Raw genomic sequence first — 24,660 nt, 5'->3', positions numbered from 1 at the left:
TTACTCCCTAGTCATAATGTTAATGCATGCATAACAACTGGGTTAATGCATGGATAGCAACTGGGTTACTGCATGGATAGCAACTGGGTTACTGCATGGATAACAACTGGGTTAATGCATGGATAACAACTGGGTTAATGCATGGATAACAACTGGGTTAATGCATGGACAACTGGGTTAATGCATGGATAGCAACTGGGTTAATGCATGGATAACAACTGGGTTAATGCATGGATAACAACTGGGTTAATGCATGGATAACAACTGGGTTAATGCATGGATAACAACTGGGTTAATGCATGGATAACAACTGGGTTAATGCATGGATAACAACTGGGTTAATGCATGGATAACAACTGGGTTAATGCATGGATAACAACTGGGTTAATGCATGGATAACAACTGGGTTAATGCATGGATAACAACTGCATGGATAACAACTGGGTTAATGCATGGATAACAACTGGGTTAATGCATGGATAACAACTGGGTTAATGCATGGATAACAACTGGGTTAATGCATGGATAACAACTGGGTTAATGCATGGATAACAACTGGGTTAATGCATGGACAACAACTGGGTTAATGCATGGATAGCAACTGGGTTAATGCATGGATAACAACTGGGTTAATGCATGGATAACAACTGGGTTAATGCATGGATAACAACTGGGTTAATGCATGGATAACAACTGGGTTAATGCATGGATAACTCACAGAAGATGCATTTACATTGGCCTTTTAACATCGGAGAATTAACAGCATCTTTAACAAGGCCTTTGGACAGGATGCTGGCTTTAACTGAAAAAAACTTGAAGGAAACAACGAGCCCAGATTAAATATTGTATGGTTGGTTTGAAAAAGGATATTTAGTTTTGAGTGAGCTATAACATTTTTTGGGGGGCAGATTGACTTGAGGCAGCTATGCAGATATGGATAATGACTGGACAGTTTTCCTATCTGGGGCGGCAGGGTAGCCTAGTGGTTAGAGCGTTGGACTAGTAACAGAAAGGTTGCAAGTTCAAACCCCCGAGCTGACAAAGTACAAATCTGTCATTCTGCCCCTGAACAGGCAGTTAACCCACTGTTCCTAGGCCATCATAGAAAATAAGAATTTGTTCTTAACTGACTTGCCTAGTTAAATAAAGGTAAAATCTAAATTAAAGTGTACATTGGGGCATTTTCATTTTGTCATCTTTTAGCAAGGTTCATTTCAAGCTCAAGTTAATGTTGGAAGTAAAATGTTATTACTCACGAGGTTGACAAGAAATACCAGGAGAAACAATGACAACTCCCCCAAAAAAAAAGGTTCATTAAAACATCGAAGCAAACAGAAAATGTATTTAATCAAAGTCTAGCCAAATGCTCTTATCATATGAAAGACTGAACACGTTATTATCTTTAGTGATGTTAATGCCATTATATCAAGTTGACAGGCAGGACAAGGTAACATAGCATAACATAACGGAAGGGGTGATGAGACAGAGAACAGAGCCCTTCCTTTAACTGCGGAACAGTTAGGTAACATTATGGTCCGTGGTTTAGAGGAGCGGGGAAGCGCACATTAAAAAAAAACAACGCGCCTTTTTATATATTTGTTTGTTTTGTGCGCGTGAGTTTTCTCCCACCTTTTTAATGCAGGAAAATATAAATAGAGTTGAAAGCATAGAGGAGGAGCGTTACTTTTACTCACCGCGAAACGGTGATTCAGCGTTTACCCACCTATTTGTTCATGTTACCACTACGTCACAGGTTCTGATTGTCATTGTGATCCAGCAGTACAAAACCACTATATACTTGGACTGGAGCAAAAAATAATAATAATTAAAAGCTATTTGCAATTTTATGTAACACTCATGCATTTCATAAAGATATATTGCATAGCTCTTCAACTGTTCTGCCCCTCGGTGCTAAAACTGTGCTTGTAATATTTCATATACTAATATATCTTACTGTTTTTTTCTTCCGTACACCGTCAGACAGAAAATATCTCGTTGTTCAATCCACTTCCGCATTGTTGTCAGTCAGTGTTCATACAATGTATACACTTTAAAAGGGTTAGGTCAGTTTAAGGAAAGAAGAAACCTAATAATTCTGCCAAAATAAAATCCTACATCTTCTAGAAAACTGCTTATAGGTTGTGTTGTAGCTAAGCCCTACAGGTATAAAAAATTAGCCCCTCGTTGTTCATCGGTTCATTTTCTATCTCCATTTGGAGTCTGTTTGTGGTTCCATCTGTTAAACAAGTTTACAATTGATTATAAGAGAAAACAATCATGCATTAATGATCTTCTCTTCCAAAAAATGGAAATGTCTTGTGGTCGATAATGTCCTTCCTATAGAACATGAGTTGGCAAAAAAAGGGCCTGTGCTTCCGAGAATAAAATCCCCCCGGGTCCATTTTCCTGCAGCCGAAGCCAAACTTTTGTTCCACTTCCTTTTTTCTCTCTTCTCAATGTTATATTTTGTACAAACATCGCATCGATCGAAGATAGACTTGGGGAAAGACAAGACTTCTCTACTAACGTTTTTTTTGGTAGGCACTATGCTGTACTGAGGTTGAGGTCAGGGGTCATCCTGCTGTGGGTCGGGGCCACAGAGACTCTGGGAGGAGTCTTCGGGGATGACGTCATCAGACGAACCAGAAAGCGACCACATTCTTCTTCTTCTTCATCTTCCCCCCCTCTTCCGTCGTTGTCTAAAGCCTCATCATGTGAGCGGCTGAATCACCTCACCTCAGATCCGTAGGTGGAACGTGCTGGAAAAACAAAACACAACACAAGGACATAGTTAGTTACACAGCTGCATTTACAACAGATGGAACGTCATGGACTCATCCAACAAAATATAGAAAAACATTTTAGAGGTCTTGAAAAGATGTAATAATAAACATAGATTTTTGGAGTGATGCCTCATAAACAACCCAGTTAAAGTGATACAAGTTATTCTGTCAACAGTGGAACTGGTCTTCTTTTAGAAGTGTTGTCCCCTTTATCAACAATATATACAGAGGGCTTTCAGAAAGTATTCAGACCCATTGACTTTTTTCCACATTTTGTTACGTTACAGAATTAATTTATAATGAATTAAATAAATAAAAAATCCTCATCAATCTACGCACAATATCCCATAATGACATCACAATACCCCGTAATGACATCACAATACCCCATAATGACATCACAATACCCCATAATGACATCACAATATCCCATAATGACATCACAATACCCCATAATGACATCACAATACCCCATAATGACATCGCAATACCCCATAATGATTGGAGTCCACTTGTGGTAAATTCAATTGATTGGACATGATTTGGAAAGGCACACACCTGTCTATATAAGGTCCCACAGTTGACAGTGCATGAAAATGAACCAGGGAATAAGCGTCCTCCATTCTCTATTCGCTATAGATGTGATGTGTTTTTCCCCCCCTACCTGCTTCCATACAGGTGCATGATAATGGTCCATTCTAATTCAAAACTAATGTCACATCAATGTATTATTTAGTATAGGTAAAGACAAGATCAAATCAGGAATAGTCTGACGGGTGACAATATTAGCCCATCACTTGTGAATGATGCCCAGCATAAGAAACAAAGCCTTTTTTTCCTCTCAACTTTTTATAATCCTTTATCACACCTCATCTAGCCAATAGGCAATAGGCCTATCTGTTTTAATAAGGTCTGTATCACACCTCATCTAGCCAATAGGCAATAGGCCTATATGTTTTAATAAGGTTGGTATCACACCTCATCTAGCCAATAGGCCTATATGTTTTAATAAGGTTGTATCACACCTCATGTAGCCCATAGGCCTATATGTTTTAATAAGGTCTGTATCACACCTCATGTAGCCCATAGGCCTATATGTTTTAATAAGGTCTGTATCACACCTCATCTAGCCCATAGGCCTATATGGTTTAATAAGGTCTGTATCACACCTCATGTAGCCAATAGGCAATAGGCCTATATGTTTTAATAAGGTTGGTATCACACCTCATGTATCCCATAGGCCTATATGTTTTAATAAGGTCTGTATCACACCTCATGTATCCCATAGGCCTATATGTTTTAATAAGGTCTGTATCACCTATATGGCCTATATGTTTTAATAAGGTCTGTATCACACCTCATGTAGCCAATAGGCCTATATGTTTTAATAAGGTTGGTATCCACCTCATCTATAGGCCTATATGGTTTAATAAGGTTGTATCACATTTATGTTTTAATAAGGTCTGTATCACACCTCATTTAGCCCATAGGCCTATCTTTAATAAGGTTGTATCACACCTCATGCCTGGCCTATATGTTTTAATAAGGTTGGTATCACACCTCATGTAGCCAATAGGCCTATATGTTTTAATAAGGTTGTATCACACCTCATGTAGCCAATAGGCCTATATGTTTTAATAAGGTTGGTATCACACCTCATGTAGCCAATAGGCCTATAATGTTTTAATAAGGCCTGGTTTTAATCACACCTCATCACACCTCATGTAGCCAATAGGCCTATATGTTTTAATAAGGTTGGTATCACACCTCATGTAGCCCATAGGCCTATATGTTTTAATAAGGTCTGTATCACACCTCATGTATCCCATAGGCCTATATGTTTTAATAAGGTCTGTATCACACCTCATCTAGCCAATAGGCCTATATGTTTTAATAAGGTTGGTATCACACCTCATGTAGCCAATAGGCCTATATGTTTTAATAAGGTTGGTATCACACCTCATGTAGCCAATAGGCAATAGGCCTGTATGTTTTAATAAGGTTGGTATCACACCTCATGTAGCCAATAGGCCTATATGTTTTAATAAGGTTGGTATCACACCTCATGTAGCCAATAGGCCTATATGTTTTAATAAGGTTGGTATCACACCTCATCTAGCCTAGCCAATAGGCCTATATGTTTTAATAAGGTTGGTATCACACCTCATGTAGCCAATAGGCCTATATGTTTTAATAAGGTTGGTATCACACCTCATGTAGCCAATAGGCCTATATGTTTTAATAAGGTTGGTATCACACCTCATCTAGCCAATAGGCCTATATGTTTTAATAAGGTTGGTATCACACCTCATCTAGCCTAGCCAATAGGCCTATATGTTTTAATAAGGTCTGTATCACACCTCATGTAGCCAATAGGCCTATATGTTTTAATAAGGTCTGTATCACACCTCATGTAGCCAATAGGCCTATATGTTTTAATAAGGTTGGTATCACACCTCATGTAGCCAATAGGCCTATATGTTTTAATAAGGTTGGTGTCACACCTCATGTAGCCAATAGGCCTATATGTTTTAATAAGGTCTGTATCACACCTCATGTAGCCAATAGGCCTATATGTTTTAATAAGGTTGGTATCACACCTCATGTAGCCAATAGGCCTATATGTTTTAATAAGGTCTGTATCACACCTCATGTATCCCATAGGCCTATATGTTTTAATAAGGTTGGTATCACACCTCATCTAGCCAATAGGCCTATATGTTTTAATAAGGTTGGTATCACACCTCATGTAGCCAATAGGCCTATATGTTTTAATAAGGTTAGTATCACACCTCATCTAGCCAATAGGCCTGTATGGTTTAATAAGGTTAGTGTCACACCTCATCTAGCCAATAGGCCTGTATGTTTTAATAAGGTCTGTATCACACCTCATCTAGCCAATAGGCCTGTATGTTTTAATAAGGTTGGTGTCACACCTCATGTAGCCAATAGGCCTGTATGTTTTAATAAGGTTGGTATCACACCTCATGTAGCCAATAGGCCTGTATGTTTTAATAAGGTTGGTGTCACACCTCATGTAGCCAATAGGCCTATATGTTTTAATAAGGTCTGTATCACACCTCATGTAGCCAATAGGCCTATATGTTTTGATAAGGTTTGTATCACAACTAATGTGGACAAATAACTTCTTAAAATGAAGCACATTAATCTGCTTTGCAAGGGATGTTGAGCCTAACTGGCAGATATAAGCAGCGTGTGATTTTGGGGAAGATCTTTTTTTTTTTTTAAATGCACCTTTACAATAACAGCGTTACATGCATAATCACATTTGCACAAATTTTTGTAAATGGTGTTTTCTTGCTAATTAAATATTTGTGCTTATATCCTACTGCCGTGTGCGCATTGCTGCGCTTATAATGTGAAGAAATATCCTAATAGTTTATCAACATTTTAAGCTAAACATTCAATTCTGTTGCGTCAGCCACATTGCGTAAAAAGTTTTTTTTTGGATGCTAGTGGTTGTATTAATTTGGGATCTATCGCATACCACAACTGTCCCAGACTATGTTTGGAATATTTATTTCTCACACAGAATAGGTCAACTTTTGCACTATGGGGGATAGTAGATTGACATAGGCTAGGGCTTCTGCTGTTCGTTAGGCCTACTACTCATCTTGTCGGCTGACGAAAAGTAAATGTGGACAGTTATTCCAATATCTTCAATATGCACCTCGGGAATTGGATAAGGACAAGCGCAGTTGCGTCCCCCAATGTGTCTGTCTTCACTTGTAGCCTGTGAGAATGACCCTGATAGACATGATAGAGAGCCATGTGAGTGAGAGGTGCTTCGGAGCACGCAGCACTTAGGGAGAAGGGTACAACTGCCACTGGCCACAAAAGGCATGTATTTTAGGGTGCATGACGACCACACAAAGGGGATCCTGCCGGGAAATTCGAGGCATTATCAAGTGCTTGTCAAATTGTGAATGAGAGACTGATGAAGTGTGTTCACAGCCTGCAGCAAAAAAACAACAAAGTAGAGCTCCTGCCTTTCAAGCTACTTTTTTCAAATCATCATCAGAGTCGCATCACGCAGCCTTACAATGTATTAAACATCAAAACATATCAGCCCGACGTTTATAGAACAACTAAAGTTACATTAATAATTAATAATAATATTAATTAACAATAATTAAGCATATAAGAATGCCTATTTCTTCGTTATCCGCTCAACACTGAATATCCACATGTGCAACACTCAAATCGTTTGGAGAAAATATCCTTTCTATTTTATTCAACTTTGTTCAATTGTATTCTTCATACTATAAAATAATATAAAATAATGCCACGGAATCCTAAGCAAATCTTGTCTGGTAAATGAACTAGTGTAGCCCACAGCCATTTGGAATAGCCAGATCAGGACCTAACATAAGGACAACTCAGAGTATGCTATTCTCTTCTTCTGAAATAAACTACATTTTCTTCATATCATGTTTCTTTAGACCTGTCTAAAATAAATAATGGATTTATTGTGAAGGTGTAGGATATATTACATGGATTTATTAGACTTTTAAAAAAGGTAGATGTTCCAAAGGTCTGCGTCAGTGGCTTGTAGGCTGTGTGTGGAAGCCTGAAGATGCTACATGTGTTTATGTTAATTAACAGTCAATTACTGTGAGACCGACAGTTGTTTGCTTGACAATCACCAGCTGACGAAATTCTGTGACCGCCACAGCCCTAATGACAGCTCACTTGGAGTTTTGCCAAAAGGCACCTAAAGGACTCTCAGACCACGAGAAACAAGATTCTCTGTTCTGATGAAACCAAGATTGAACTCTTTGGCCTGAATGCCAAGCTTCACGTCTGGAGGAAACCGGGCACCATCCCTACGGTGAAGCATGGTGGTGGCAGCATCATGCTGTGGGGATGTTTTTCAGCGGCAGGGACTGGGAGACTAGTCAGGATTGAGTGAAAGATGAATGGAGCAAAGTACAGAGAGATCCTTGATGAAAACCTGCTCCTGAGCACTCAGGACCCCAGACTGGAGCGAAGGTTCACCTTCCAACAGAACAACGACCCTACGCACACAGCCAAGACAATGCAGGAGTGGCTTAGGGACAAGTCTCTGAATGTCCTTGAGTGGCCGAGACGCAATCTCTGAAGAGACCTGAAAATACCTGTGCAGCGATGCTCCCCATCCAACCTGACAGAGCTTGAGAGGATCTGCAGAGAAGAATGGGAGAAACTCCTCAAATACAGGTGTGCCAAACTTGTACATCATACCCAATGAGACTCGAGGCTGTAGTCAATGCTAAAGGTGCTTCGTCAAAGTACTGAGTAAAGGGTCTGAATACTTATGTCAATGTGATATTTCAGTTTTTTTATCTGTAATAAATTTGCAAAAAATGTAATAAAAAAAATAAGTCTTGTTTTGTGCATTATGGGGTATTGTGATGTCATTATGGGGTATTGTGATGTCATTATGGGGTATTGTGATGTCATTATGGGGTATTGTGTGTAGATTGATGAGGATTTTAAAAATGTATTTAATCAATTTTAGAAGGCTGTAACGTAACAAAATGTGGAAAAAGTCAAGGGGTCTGAATACTTTCTGAATGCACTGTACCGGCTGACTGGATACATCAAGCATGACTAATAACCTTATCAACAATAGATACAGTATATCTGCTGACTGGATACATCTAGCATGACTAATAACCTTATCAACAATAGATACAGTATATCTGCTGACTGGATACCTCTGGAGGGGACGGAGGAGAAACCTTGAGAGAGTTATGTTGCCATGAATCCATCTATCTTGAATTCACCCTTCCATCTTCAACCAGATCTCCTTTTAGAAACATCTGACAGATTTATTCCTGACATTATTTCACAACTCCTCTCCTCTCCTCTCCCCTCCCCCTCCTCTCCTCCTCCCTCTCCTCTCCTCTCCTCTCCTCTCCTCTCCTCTCCTCTCTCTCTCCCCCTCCTCCCCCTCCCTCTCCTCCCCTCTCCTCCCCTCCTCCCCTCCTCCCCTCCTCCCCTCCCCTCCCCTCCTCTCCCCCCTCCCTCTCCTCCCTCTCCTCCCTCCCTCCTCCCCCCCTCCCCTCCCCTCCCCTCCTCCCTCCCTCCCTCCCTCCCCTCCCTCTCCTCTCCTCTCCTCTCCTCTCCTCTCCTCTCCTCCCTCTCCTCTCCTCTCCTCTCCTCTCCTCTCCTCTCCTCTCCTCTCCTCCCCTCCTCTCCTCTCCTCTCCTCTCCTCTCCTCCCTCTCCTCCCCCTCCCCTCCTCTCCTCCTCCCCCCTCTCCCCTCCCCTCCTCTCCTCCCCTCCCCTCCTCTCCTCTCCTCTCCTCTCCTCTCCTCTCCTCTCCTCTCCTCTCCTCTCCTCTCCTCTCCTCTCCTGTTCATATGTATTGTGTGCCAGTCTGTCAGTTGCAGCTGAGATTATACAAAAGCCATTTTCTGTGTGAGTGAGAAATGGCGTCTTTCCTGAGGAGAGAATCACAGAACAGAACAAGTCCGCATCCCAAATGGTACCCTATTCCATTCATAGTGCTTGAGCCATGATAAAAAAAAGTAGTGCACTATATAGGGCATAGGGTGCCAGAGTCCTACTGACTCTGGTCTAAAGTAGTGCACTATATAGGGCATAGGGTGCCATTTGGGAGGAAGACCTGAGCCAGAGCTGTAACACTCCCATTAACCTACAACAGTACTCTGCTGCTAATAGAGCTACTTAAAGTGACATAGAGCCACTGTACTGACATTCTACAAGGCCTGGCCAGTGAACTAGTACCAATGTCACATTGGACCGCGGCTCAGATGACAGGACGATACTGTACCGATTACTTTTTACCCTGCCAAATGCTGGAAATGGACAATCTTTTGCATGAAGTAATATTAAAGTAGAGAGGGGGCCCTGCAAGGTCATCCAGACAGTGTATACAGCTAATGGGCTGGGGAGATGGCCATGAATCCATTATATCTAATGGACTGGGGAGATGGCCATGAATCCATTACATCTAATGGACTGGGGAGATGGCCATGAATCCATTACATCTAATGGACTGGGGAGATGGCCATGAATCCATTACATCTAATGGACTGGGGAGATGGCCATGAATCCATTATATCTAATGGACTGGGGAGATGGCCATGAATCCATTACATCTAATGGACTGGGGAGATGGCCATGAATCCATTACATCTAATGGACTGGGGAGATGGCCATGAATCCATTATATCTAATGGACTGGGGAGATGGCCATGAATCCATTACATCTAATGGACTGGGGAGATGGCCATGAATCCATTACATCTAATGGACTGGGGAGATGGACTGGGGAGATGGCCATGAATCCATTACATCTAATGGACTGGGGAGATGGCCATGAATCCATTACATCTAATGGACTGGGGAGATGGCCATGAATCCATTACATCTAATGGACTGGGGAGATGGCCATGAATCCATTACATCTAATGGACTGGGGAGATGGCCATGAATCCATTACATCTAATGGACTGGGGAGATGGCCATGAATCCATTACATCTAATGGACTGGGGGAGATGGCCATGAATCCATTACATCTAATGGACTGGGGAGATGGCCATGAATCCATTACATCTAATGGACTGGGGAGATGGCCATGAATCCATTACATCTAATGGACTGGGGAGATGGCCATGAATCCATTACATCTAATGGACTGGGGAGATGGCCATGAATCCATTACATCTAATGGACTGGGGAGATGGCCATGAATCCATTACATCTAATGGACTGGGGAGATGGCCATGAATCCATTACATCTAATGGACTGGGGAGATGGCCATGAATCCATTACATCTAATGGACTGGGGAGATGGCCATGAATCCATTACATCTAGAGGGCTGGGGGATGGCCATGAATCCATTAAATCCAGCAGGATCCAGGGGTCTGTAGGGCAGCAGGCCAGTCAGAGTATTCCACACCTCAGTAGTGAATCTAAAGATACTGACAGGTTGATGAAAACCGACAAGTTAACACTGCAATGACATGGTTCTAATACAAGTCTATTAGAAGGGCAGGTCTGGGACAGATTGTGGCTGCAGGAAAGTCCATCTGCATAGGAGCATCTACTCTGGCAGCCCAGGTATTGGCAAAATATCTGATCTGATTGGTCAAAAGACCAATTAGTGGCAAAAGGATCAGAATTGTGCTACCTGTGTAAACCAGCCTCACTCAAATGTGTGTAATGTGTATATTTTATGTTTATCCTTCTACTGTGAGCCAAAGTGCCAAATACACATTTCCATTCCTGTGTAAACAATGGACAAGTCTATCAGCTAGCATGCTAGTATACACCCATATACTTCCAGTCATTGCGCTAATGCTAGTTAGCATTGGCTCCCTCTTAACTTCCTCCATACTGGACACAGAGATGTAAAAATGGTATCCACAAGTTCACCTGACTCTGGGGAATTAGATAAAGGGGCTCATTGCCGAAATCCCCACGTATCCCTTTGACATGTAAATGTCTATAACCTCTCTGGGCTAGGGGGCAGTGTTTTGACATCTGGATGAAAAGCCCAAAGTAAACTGCCTGTTACTCAGGCCCAGAAGCTAGGATATGCATGTAATTGGTAGATCTGGATAGAAAACACTCTACCATTTCTAAATCTGTTAAGATAATGTCTGTAAGTATAACAGAACTGATTTAGCAGGTGAAACCCCGAGGACAAACCATCCAGGGGAATTTTTTTCCGAGGTCATAGGATTTTCCAATGGTTTTCATTGGGACTCCCTTTTTTTATTAGGAACCTGGTTGCAGTTCCTATGGCTTCCACTAGATGTCAACAGTCTTTAGAAATTGTTCGATGTTTTTCTTTTGAGAAATGAAGAAGTGGTGCTATTTATTGTAAGTGTCACTCCAGGTGGACTCTACTGTTTTGATGCGCATGAACAGGAGCTTCACGTTGTTTTTATCCGGTATCAGAAACAGTTTATTCCGTCTTAAATATGATTGATTATTTACGTTTTAGGGTACCTGAGGTTGGATTAGGAACGTTGTTTGAAATGTTTGGACCAAGTTTACAGGTAACTTATTAGATACTTTGTAGTCATGTTGGGCGAGTTGAAACCGGTGTATTTCTGAATCAAACGAGCCAAATAAATTGACATTTTTGGGACATAAAGAAGGACATTATCACACAAAAGGACCATTTGTGATGTTTCTGGGACATTTTGGAGTGCCAACAGAAGAAGATCTTCAAAGGTAAGGCATTAATTATATCGCTATTTCTGACTTTTGTGGTGCACCTGCCTGGTTGAAATATGATTGTCATGTGTTTGTATGCTGGGCGCTGTCCTCAGATAATCGCATGGTTTGCTTTCGCCGTAAAGCCTTTTTGAAATCTGACACAGCGGCTGGATTAACAAGAAGTTAAGCTTTATTTTGATGTATAACACATATATTTTCAAGAATGTTAAATATTTGAATTTAGTATTTTTGACGCTAGCGTCTCACCTACCCTAGAGAGGATAACAACATTCACTCGCCAGGCACCTGTTACAGGAGGAGAGAGACATGTTGTTGTTTATCTCTATTTATGTCTTACAGGGCCATCGTGTTTTATCTGTCACTGTCTCTGGTCACAGGCAGCAGCGTCCTGCCAAAGGCCTGACCTGGTTGCCACGACAACACGCTCCAACCAATAAACCATGGAAACCAGGAAGAGTTCAAGCCAATCTACAGCCGCCCCCGTGTGATTGGCAGATTTACGGGCCATATCATTGGCCAGCTAAATCAAGCTCTCTGGAATGGGAGAGGTTTTTACTAGCCAGTTCTTTCCGCCTGGTTTGGGCTCTCAAATGAAAACGATTTACAATACTGTTGAGAGATTGATTGGTCCGCAGTAAAAAGGCTCTGATCAAGCACTATTGGTTCTCTCTCTCTGTGTTTAATGTCAGTCTGAAAGCAGCATCATGCAGAGCAGCAGAAGTTATCTTTGTCTGAAAGCAGCATCATGCAGAGCAGCAGAAGTTATCTTTGTCTGAAAGCAGCATTATATAGGGTAGCAGAAGTTATCTTTGTCTGAAAGCAGCATTATATAAGGCAGCAGAAGTTATCTTTGTCTGAAAGCAGCATTATATAGCTTTGTCTGAAAGCAGCATTATCTTTCTTTGTCTGAAAGCAGCATTATATAGGGTAGCAGAAGTTATCTTTGTCTGAAAGCAGCATTATATAGGGTAGCAGAAGTTATCTTTGTCTGAAAGCAGCATTATATAGGGTAGCAGAAGTTATCTTTGTCTGAAAGCAGCATTATATAGGGTAGCAGAAGTTATCTTTGTCTGAAAGCAGCATTATATAGGGTAGCAGAAGTTATCTTTGTCTGAAAGCAGCATTATATAGGGTAGCAGAAGTTATCTTTGTCTGAAAGCAGCATTATATAGGGTAGCAGAAGTTATCTTTGTCTGAAAGCAGCATTATATAAGGCAGCAGAAGTTATCTTTGTCTGAAAGCAGCATTATATAGGGTAGCAGAAGTTATCTTTGTCTGAAAGCAGTATTATATAGGGCAGCAGAAGTTATCTCCACCTCCATGTCATTACACACCAGACATTATACACTAGCCTGACACACCAGACATTATACACTAGCCTGACACACCAGACATTATACACTAGCCTGACACACCAGACATTACACACTAGCCTGACACACCAGACATTATACACTAGCCTGACACACCAGACATTATACACTAGCCTGACACACCAGACATTATACACTAGCCTGACACACCAGACATTATACACTAGCCTGACACACCAGACATTATACACTAGCCTGACACACCAGACATTATACACTAGCCTGACACACCAGACATTATACACTAGCCTGACACACCAGACATTATACACTAGCCTGACACACCAGACATTATACACTAGCCTGACACACCAGACATTATACACTAGCCTGACACACCAGACATTATACACTAGCCTGACACACCAGACATTTTACACTAGCCTGACACACCAGACCACATCCATGACATCTTACCTTAGAAAGTCTGGAGCTTTAGAGATCATGTTCTCAAAGTCCGAGAAGGAGAGCTTGCTGTCCCCGTCGAGGTCAGCCTCCTCCATGGCCTTGGTACAGACCAGATTGACCTCTTCAGGGGTCAGCTCTCCTTTAGTCAGCCGGTTCAACGTCTTCTCCAGATCCTCCTTACACAGGAAGTTATCCACGTTAAAATCTGACACGCAGGAGAGAGGAAGAGAGATTCAAAATGAGATGAAGAGATTTGATTTGATTTAAAATGGGAGAAATTAAGAGATTAAAATGGGAGAAATTAAGAAATTCAAAACTTGTTTGAATGACGCAGGACAGAACGGGTTGGAAGCAGTTTGCTGATGGCCTATGTTCCGCAAGAAATTCAAAACTTGTTTGAATGGTGCAGGACGGAACGGGTTGGAAGCAGTTTGCTGATGGCCTATGTTCCGCAAGAAATTCAAAACTTGTTTGAATGGTGCAGGACGGGAACGGGTTGGAAGCAGTTTGCTGATGGCCTATGTTCCGCAAGAAATTCAAAAAGCCTAACTAAATAAGTTACTAAATAACAAAATGAGTAACTCGGTAAGCAAGATAAAACAGAGTAAGTATGAGTCAGAGTCCTAGTTGTCATCAGACAGACAGACACACATACAGACACTCAAACAGACAGACCTAAAGACAGACAGACAGAATAAACACACTCTCATAAGTGACTCCATAGGAGACATACTAGTATACTCAGTACTAACCAGTACTAACCATAGGAGACATACTAGTCTACTCAGTACTAACCAGTGCTAACCATAGGACACATACTAGTCTACACAGTACTAACCAGTACAAACCATAGGAGACATACTAGTCTACTCAAGACTAACCAGTACTAACCATAGGATACATACTAGTCTACACAGTACTAACCAGTACTAACCATTGGAGACATACTAGTCTACTCAGTACTAACCAGTACTAACCATAGGAGACATACTAGTCTACACAGTACTAACCAGTACTAACCATAGGAGACATACTAGTCTACTCAGTACTAACCAGTACTAACCATAGGAGACATACTAGTCTACTCAGTACTAACCAGTGCTAACCATAGGACACATACTAGTCTACTCAGTACTAACCAGTACTAACCATAGGACACATACTAGTCTACTCAGTACTAACCAGTACTAACCATAGGACACATACTAGTCTACTCAGTACTAACCAGTACTAACCATAGATTTTAAAAGCATATATGGTCTTCAGTTCTCGTGGAGCCGTTTCGCAGAGAGCAGAGAACATGTCTACAAAGTCATTGAAGCTCAAGTTGCCTTGTCCGTCCTCAGAGAAGACTTCCACGATGCGGTTTCTGAACGGGTTCTCCTGTAAGAAGGAGCAGAGGGACAGGAACAATCAGTACTGTATACAGGGCATTATGGGTATTGTAGTAGATCATGAGTGAGTCAGTACTGTATTCAGGGCATTATGGGTATTGTAGTAGATCATGAGTGAGTCAGTACTGTATTCAGGGCATTATGGGTGTTGTAATACATCATGAGTGAGTCAGTACTGTATTCAGGGCATTATGGGTATTGTAGTAGATCATGAGTGAGTCAGTACTGTATACAGGGCATTATGGGTATTGTAGTAGATCATGAGTGAGTCAGTACTGTATACAGGGCATTATGGGTATTGTAGTAGATCATGAGTGAGTCAGTACTGTATACAGGGCATTATGGGTATTGTAGTAGATCATGAGTGAGTCAGTACTGTATATAGGGCATTATGCGTGTTGTAGTACATCATGAGTGAGTCAGTACTGTATACAGGGCATTATGGGTATTGTAGTACATCATGCTACAGGTACTACTAAGAGGAATATGGAGTCTCAACCATGATGGTGATGTAAATAGATGCAGAGTAAAGTCCTGTGTCCCTTTCTACTGTGTCTTATGTGGAACATAAAAAACGTCTCTCTATCCACCGGATCTGTACCAAACTCACTAAAAGTGACAGTAATAAAGCCTCTCTTGAAATTTTTTTTAGAAAAAGCTGTTGCACAGCAACTCACTCCCGTCCTGAAGACAAACAATGTATACGAAACGCTTCAGTCTGGTTTTAGACCCCATCATAGCACTGAGACTGCACTTGTGAAGGTGGTAAATTACCTTTTAATGGCGTCAGACCGAGACTCTGCATCTGTCCTCGTGCTCCTAGACCTTAGTGCTGCTTTTGATACCATCGATCACCACATACTTTTGGAGAGATTGGAAACCCAAATTAGTCTACACAGACTGGCCTGGTTTAGAGTTCTGGCCTGGTTTAGATCTTATCTTTTGGAAAGATATCAGTTTGTCTCTGTGGATGGTTTGTCCTCTGACAAATCAACTGTACATTTCGGTGTTCCTCAAGGTTCCGTTTTGGGACCACTATTGTTTTCACTATATATTTTACCTCTTGGGGATGTTATTCGAAAACATAATGTTAACTTTCACTGCTATGCGGATGACACACAGCTGTACATTTCAATGAAACATGGTGAAGCCCCAAAATTGCCCTCGCTAGAAGCATGTGTTTCAGACATAAGGAAGTGGATGGCTGCAAATGTTCTATTTTTAAACTCGGACAAAACAGAGATGCTAGTTCTAGGTCCCAAGAAACAAAAATATCTTCTGATGGATCTGACAATTAATCTTGATGGTTGTACAGTCGTCTCAAATAAAACTGTGAAGGACCTCGGCATTACTCTGGACCCTGATCTCTCTTTTGAAGAACATATCAAGACCATTTCAAGGACAGCTTTTTTCCATCTACGTAACATTGCAAAAAACAGAAACCTTCTGTCCAAAAATGATGCAGAAAAATTAATCCATGCTTTTGTCACTTCTAGGTTAGACTACTGCAATGCTCTACTTTCGGGCTACCCGGATAAAGCACTAAATAAACTTCAGTTGGTGCTAAATACGGCTGCTAGAATCCTGACTAGAACCAAAAAATTTGATCATATTACTCCAGTGCTAGCCTCTCTACACTGGCTTCCTGTCAAAGCAAGGGCTGATTTCAAGGTTTTACTGCTAACCTACAAAGCATTACATGGGCTTGCTCCTACCTATCTCTCTGATTTGGTCCTGCCGTACATACCTACACGTACGCTACGGTCACAAGACGCAGGCCTCCTAATTGTCCCTAGAATTTCTAAGCAAACAGCTGGAGGCAGGGCTTTCTCCTATAGAGCTCCATTTTTATGGAACGGTCTGCCTACCCATGTCAGAGACGCAAACTCGGTCTCAACCTTTAAGTCTTTACTGAAGACTCATCTCTTCAGTGGGTCATATGATTGAGTGTAGTCTGGCCCAGGAGTGGGAAGGTGAACGGAAAGGCTCTGGAGCAACGAACCGCCCTTGCTGTTTCTGCCTGGTCGGTTCCCCTCTCTCCACTGGGATTCTCTGCCTCTAACCCTATTACAGGGGCTGAGTCACTGGCTTACTGGTGCTCTTCCATGCTGTCCCTAGGAGTGGTGTGTCACTTGAGTGGGTTGAGTCACTGACGTGATCTTCCTGTCCGGGTTGTAGCCCCCCTTTGGGTTGTGCCATGGCGGAGATCTTTGTGGGCTATACTCGGCCCTGTCTCAGGATGGTAAGTTGGTGGTTGAAGATATCCCTCTAGTGGTGTGGGGGTTGTGCTTTGACAAAGCGGGTGGGGTTATATCCTGCCTGATTGGCCTTGTTCGGGGGTATCGTCAGATGGGGCCACAGTGTCTCCCGACCCCTCCTATCTCAGCCTCCAGTATTTATGCTGCAGTAGTTTGTGTCGGGGGGCTAGGGTCAGTCTGTATATCTGGAGTATTTCTCCTGTCTTATCCGGAGTCCTGTGTGAATTTAAGTATGCTCTCTCTAATTCTCTCTTTCTTTTTCTCTCTTTCTCTAATTCTCTCTTTATTTTTCTCTCTTTCTCTCTTTCTCTCTTTCTTTCTCTCTCTTTCTTTCTTACTTTCTTTCTTTTTTTCTCTCTCTCGGAGGACCTGAGCCCTAGGACCATGCCTCAGGACTACCTAGCCTGATGACTCCTTGCTGTCCCCAGTCCACCTGGCCGTGCTGCTGCTCCAGTTTCAACTGTTCTGCCTGCAGCTATGGAACCCTGACCTGTTCACCGGACATGCTACCTGTCCCAGACCTGCTGTTTTCTAGAGACAGCAGGAGCGGCAGAGATACTCTCAATGATCGGCAATGAAAAGCCAACTGACATTTACTCCTGAGGTGCTGACTTGTTGCACCCTCGACAGCCACTGTGATTATTATTATTTGACCCTGCTGGTCATCTATGAACATTTGAACATCTTGGCCATGTTCTGTTATAATCTCCACCCGGCACAGCCAGGAGAGGACTAGCCACCCCTCATGGTCTGGTTCCTCTCTAGGTTTCTTCCTAGGTTCCTGCCTTTCTAGGGAGTTTCTCCTAGCCACCGTGCTTCTACACCTGCATTGCTTGCTGTTTGGGGTTTGAGTCTCAGCACCATTCTGTTACCATGGAATTGCACTCAATCATCTTAAAGGCCTTTTAAACCCCAAAAGCACCAACTGGCGTCATTTTACAACCCAAATTGGTAAATGACAAATCTCCCAAAATAAGCATATATTTTTTAACTGCTCAAAGATCTATAGTCAAAATTGATGTTTCAAAATAGACATTTGTGTTTCTGTTGAGATTCTGATCAATTTCACCCATCGCCAAATGTGAACAACATTAGTCTGCTATTAACTCAAAGCGTTGGACTGGTGTTGCTGGGTCTGTTGTAAGTGGAATGGACTGGTGTTGTTGGATCTGTTGTAAGTGGAATGGACTGGTGTTATTGGGTCTGTTGTAGGTGGAATGGACTGGTGTTGTTGGGTCTGTTGTAAGTGGAATGGACTGGTGTTGTTGGGTCTGTTATAAGTGGAATAGACTGGTGTTGTTGGGTCTGTTGTAAGTGGAATGGACTGGTGTTGTTGGGTCTGTTATAAGTGGAATAGACTGGTGTTGTTGGGTCTGTTGTAAGTGGAATGGACTGGTGTTGTTGGGTCTGTTGTAAGTGGAACGGACTGGTGTTGTTGGGTCTGTTGTAATTGGAACGGACTGGTGTTGTAGAATGGACTGGTCTGTTGTAAGTGGAATGGACTGGTGTTGTTGGGTCTGTTGTAAGTGGAATGGACTGGTGTTGTTGGGTCTGTTGTAAGTGGAATGGACTGGTGTTGTTGGGTCTGTTGTAAGTGGAATGGACTGGTGTTGTTGGGTCTGTTGTAAGTGGAATGGACTGGTGTTGTTGGGTCTGTTGTAAGTGGAATCGACTGGTGTTGTTGGGTCTGTTGTGGTGTCTGTTGTAAGTGGAATGGACTGGTGTGTTGGGTCTGTTGTAAGTGGAATCGACTGGTGTTGTTGGGTCTGTTGTAAGTGGAATGGTCTGGTGTTGTTGGGTCTGTTGTAAGTGGAATGGTCTGGTGTTGTTGGGTCTGTTGTAAGTGGAATGGTCTGGTGTTGTTGGGTCTGTTATAAGTGGAATGGTCTGGTGTTGATGGTTCTGTTATAAGTAGTTTGCTAGGCTCTGATGTTGTTGGTTCTGTTATAAGTGGTTCGCTAGGCTCTGATGTTGTTGGGTCTGTTATAAGTAGTTCGCTAGGCTCTGATGTTGTTGGGTCTGTTATAAGTAGTTCGCTAGTCTCTGGTGTTGTTGGGTCTGTTATAAGTAGTTCGCTAGGCTCTGATGTTGTTGGGTCTGTTATAAGTAGTTCGCTAGGCTCTGATGTTATCTGTCTTGGAAAAGCCATACCATATTTGTTTTATAAAGACTGACTTATGCTCCCAACAGTGTGCTGCAACGGTAGCGCAACCAATGTTCTACAGTATGTTTACTGAGCACTGCGTGATCACAGATCCTGATTTATTAAAAGAAGAACTCAAACGACCGATCGGACAAGGCAAGAAAAAGAAGAGAGACATGATGACTCAACAATATCACCACAGACTGAGTCCCTGTTCTCTCGCTCCTCTGTTTAAATGACCCTGTCTGTCTGTGTGGGCTCTGGTGACTGGGCTGTGCACTGCTGGGCTAGCTGGAGGGAGGGGTGGAGGGAGGGAGGGGATGGAGACATATTGAGGCTGACTAATCACAATCGAGGTTGAGTCAGCAGAGGTTGAATGGAATGCTGCTCACCAGGAAACAGCCTTAACACATCAGTAGTAACGATCACATGAATCTTCACTGGTACCAAGCAACTATCTACTGCTCCATATCACCTCCCTGTTACAAAGCAACTATCTACTGCTCCATATTCCCTCCCTGTTACAAAGCAACTATCTACTGCTCCATATTACCTCCCTGTTACCAAGCAACTATCTACTGCTCCATATCACCTCCCTGTTACAAAGCAACTATCTACTGCTCCATATTCCCTCCCTGTTACCAAGCAACTATCTACTGCTCCATATTACCTCCCTGTTGCCAAGCAACTATCTACTGCTCCATATTACTTCCCTGTTGCCAAGCAATTATCTACTGCTCCATATTACCTCCCTGTTGCCAAGCAATTATCTACTGCCCCATATTACCTCCTTGTTGCCAAGCAACTATCTACTGCTCCATATCACCTCCCTGTTACTAAGCAACTGTCTACTGCTCCATATTACCTCCCTGTTACCAAGCAACTATCTACTGGCCCATATCACCTCCCTGTTACCATGCAACTATCTACTGCTCCATATTACCTCCCTGTTACTAAGCAACTATCTACTGCTCCATATTCCCTCCCTGTTACTAAGCAACTATCTACTGCTCCATATTACCTCCCTGTTACCAAGCAACTATCTACTGCTCCATATTACTTCCCTGTTGCCAAGCAATTATCTACTGCTCCATATTACCTCCCTGTTGCCAAGCAATTATCTACTGCTCCATATTACCTCCTTGTTGCCAAGCAACTATCTACTGCTCCATATTACTTCCCTGTTGCCAAGCAATTATCTACTGCTCCATATTCCCTCCCTGTTACTAAGCAACTATCTACTGCTCCATATTACCTCCCTGTTACCAAGCAACTATCTACTGCTCCATATTACCTCCCTGTTACTAAGCAACTGTCTACTGCTCCATATCACCTCCCTGTTACCAAGCAACTATCTACTGGCCCATATCACCTCCCTGTTACCATGCAACTATCTACTGCTCCATATTACCTCCCTGTTACTAAGCAACTATCTACTGGCCCATATTCCCTCCCTGTTACCAAGCAACTATCTACTGCTCCATATTACCTCCCTGTTACCAAGCAACTATCTACTGGCCCATATCACCTCCCTGTTACCATGCAACTATCTACTGCTCCATATTACCTCCCTGTTACTAAGCAACTATCTACTGGCCCATATCACCTCCCTGTTACCATGCAACTATCTACTGCTCCATATTACCTCCCTGTTACTAAGCAACTATCTACTGGCCCATATTCCCTCCCTGTTACCAAGCAACTATCTACTGGCCCATATTCCCTCCCTGTGACCAAGCAACTATCTACTGGCCCATATCACCTCCCTGTTACCAAGCAACTATCCACTGGCCCATATCACCTCCCTGTTACTAAGCAACTATCCACTGGCCCATATCACCTCCATGTTACCAAGCAACTATCTACTGGCCCATATTCCCTCCCTGTTACTAAGAAACTATCTACTGGCCCATATCACCTCCCTGTTACCAAGCAACTATCTACTGGCCCATATTCCCTCCCTGTTACCAAGCAACTATCCACTGGCCCATATCACCTCCATGTTACTAAGCAACTATCTACTGGCCCATATCACCTCCCTGTTGCTAAGAAACTATCTACTGGCCCATATCACCTCCCTGTTACTAAGCAACTATCTACTGGCCCATATCACCTCACTGTTACCAAGCAACTATCCACTGGCCCATATCACCTCCGTGTTACTAAGCAACTATCTACTGGCCCATATCACCTCACTGTTACCAAGAAACGATCAACAGGCTCATATCACCTCACTGTTACCAAGCAACTATCTACTGGCCCATATCACCTCCCTGTTGCTAAGAAACTATCACCTCCCTGTTACTAAGCAACTATCTACTGGCCCATATCACCTCACTGTTACCAAGCAACTATCTACTGGCCCATATCACCTCCCTGTTACCAAGCAACTATCTACTGGCCCATATCACCTCCCTGTTACCAAACAACTATCTACTGCTCCATATTACCTCCCTGTTACCAAGCAACTATCTACTGGCCCATATCACCTCCCTGTTACCAAGCAACTATCTACTGGCCCATATCACCTCACTGTAGGGTTGGCTAGAACAAGTTACGCTTATAAGCTTAATGTCTTACAATAACATTGAATAGAGGACCAAAGAGATGAGTTCTACATGAGATTTATCAGCTCATAACACATACAGGTGGTGTGTATTAAATATCCTCGCAGCCGGTCAGAAAACCCTGAAGAACAGATCATTTAAGTGTGAACTTTAAAGTTCAATTTATTAAGAAGCTAAATATTTACACTTAACTGACATTAACACCAAACGAGTATCAATAACAACAACAACAACCCCCCCCCCAGAACATCGGAACCAGATACCTTTAGTTCTGGCATGCTGACGATGAGCGCCAGGGGGAGTCTGATGTCAGGCTGGTTGGTGTAGTCCAGTGGTACTAGGTGAGGAGCCAGCTCGTGGAATCTCCCATGTAACCTAGGACACACAGGCAGGAGAAGGTCAGGAAACATCCACACACATAACCCTATGGGTTTTTGGCTCTTTTGTTTTACAAGGCAAGGAGTGGTTTAACCTGGTCCAAGATCTGTTTGTGCTGTCATGACGATAACCGTAAGAGTTAGCTGTACGACCACAAAAACAGATCTGGGACCAGGCTTAGAGAAATGAAGAGCCATTATGGACATCGTATGCAGAGGTCTAGCGTCAGTACAGTCGACTCACTCAGTCATAAATATATTCGCATACAGTATACGGTGCTTATCTTTTCCATTCATTTTAGATTGAAACACGAAACGTATCTACACAACAGATGGACTGGGACGTGGGCTTTTCTCACACATTCTTGACACATATCCACATTTTGAGGTCTGAAAATATCCTGACAAACTTACATCTTTAATTCTCTGAGGTAAGCACCTTGTACTGTCCCAGCTGGAGCTGGGATGTTTAAACCCCTTTCATACTACCAACATATTTTACATATTACCAACTGGGGGTCATTTCGACCCAGAGAAGAAACTATTGGGAAAAACAACAATCATAGCAAAACATAAAGTATTCACAAAGTATTTAGAAGGTATTCATAAAGTATTCATGAAGTATTCATAAAGTATTTAGAAGGTATTCATAAAGTATTCACAAAGTATTTAGAAGGTATTCATAAAGTATTCATGAAGTATTCACAAAGTATTTATAAAGTATTTATAAAGTATTCATAAAGTATTCACAAAGTATTTAGAAGGTATTCAGAAAGTATTCATAAAGTATTCACAAAGTATTTAGAAGGTATTCATAAAGTATTCATGAAGTATTCACAAAGTATTTAGAAGGTATTCATAAAGTATTCGTGAAGTATTCACAAAGTATTTAGAAGCTATTCAAAGTATTCATAAAGTATTCACAAAGTATTTAGAAGGTATTCATAAAGTATTCATGAAGTATTCACAAAGTATTCATAAAGTATTTAGAAGGTATTCATAAAGTATTCATTAAGTATTCACAAAGTGTTTAGAAGGTATTCATAAAGTATTCATGAAGTATTCATAAAGTATTTAGAAGGTATTCATAAAGTATTCACAAAGTATTTAGAAGGTATTCATAAAGTATTCATGAAGTATTCACAAAATATTTAGAAGGTATTCATAAAGTATTCGTGAAGTATTCACAAAGTATTTAGAAGCTATTCACAAAGTATTCATAAAGTATTCACAAAGTATTTAGAAGCTATTCATAAAGTATTCATAAAGTATTCATAAAGTACTCAAAGTATTCATAAAGTATTCACAATGTATTTAGAAGGTATTCATAAAGTATTCATGAAGTATTCACAAAGTATTTAGAAGGTATTCATAAAGTATTCATGAAGTATTCACAAAGTATTCATAAAGTATTCACAAAGTATTTAGAAGGTATTCATAAAGTATTCATGAAGTATTCACAAAGTATTTAGAAGCTATTCATAAAGTATTCACAAAGTATTCAAAGTATTCTCACAAGCATTTCGCTACACTCGCATTAACATCTGCTAACAATGTGTATGTGACAAATAAAATTTGATTTGATTTGTATTCATAAGGTATTCATAAAGTATTCAGACCCCTTGACGTTTTCCACATTTTGTTACGTTACAGACTTATTAAATAAATAAAATAAAAAAAAAAATAAAAAAATATATATATATATACACAGACTTACAGACTTATTCTAAAATATATATATATATTTAAATACTCCTAATAATCCTCCCGAATGGTGCATCGGTTTAAGGTACTGCATCTCAGTGCTAGGGTCGTCACTACAGACCCTGGTTTGATTCCAGGCTGTTTCACAACCGGCCGTGATTTGGAGTCCCATAGGGCGGCGCACAATTGTCCCAGCGTCGTCTGGGTTACGGTTTGGCCCGGTGTAGGCCGTCATTGCAAATAAGAATTTGTTCTTAACTGACTAGTTATATAAAGGTAAAAATGTAAATAAGATCCTGTCATTATGGGGTATTGTGTATAGATTTGATTTATATATTTTTTTATTTAACCTTAAGTTAGTGAAAACAGTTTTTATTATTTTTATTTCTTGCAAATGTCTAAATTAAAAAGACAAAAATACCTTATTTA

At 41.5% G+C, this 24,660-nt stretch overlaps 1 protein-coding gene across 1 annotated transcript in view; it reads right to left on the bottom strand.

The window, feature by feature from the left end:
* Positions 1–1,328: 1,328 nt before the first annotated feature.
* Positions 1,329–24,660, bottom strand: part of LOC112239064 (calcium and integrin-binding family member 2-like) — a 37,460-nt gene continuing 14,128 nt past the window's right edge. Inside the window, exons 3-6 of the mRNA XM_042314295.1 lie at positions 22,414–22,525; positions 15,024–15,171; positions 13,798–13,993; positions 1,329–2,759 (exon numbers count right to left, since the gene is read on the bottom strand). Of these exons, the coding sequence (XP_042170229.1) occupies positions 2,738–2,759; positions 13,798–13,993; positions 15,024–15,171; positions 22,414–22,525 (478 nt within the window). The 3' untranslated portion in view covers positions 1,329–2,737. The remainder of the gene's footprint in view (positions 2,760–13,797; positions 13,994–15,023; positions 15,172–22,413; positions 22,526–24,660) is intronic.

This window comes from Oncorhynchus tshawytscha, unplaced genomic scaffold (assembly GCF_018296145.1).
Source record: "Oncorhynchus tshawytscha isolate Ot180627B unplaced genomic scaffold, Otsh_v2.0 Un_contig_7487_pilon_pilon, whole genome shotgun sequence".
Classification (NCBI taxonomy): Eukaryota; Metazoa; Chordata; class Actinopteri; order Salmoniformes; family Salmonidae; genus Oncorhynchus; species Oncorhynchus tshawytscha.
Note: the sequence above shows the minus strand (reverse complement) of the source record. Positions and strands in the feature narration are given on the sequence as shown.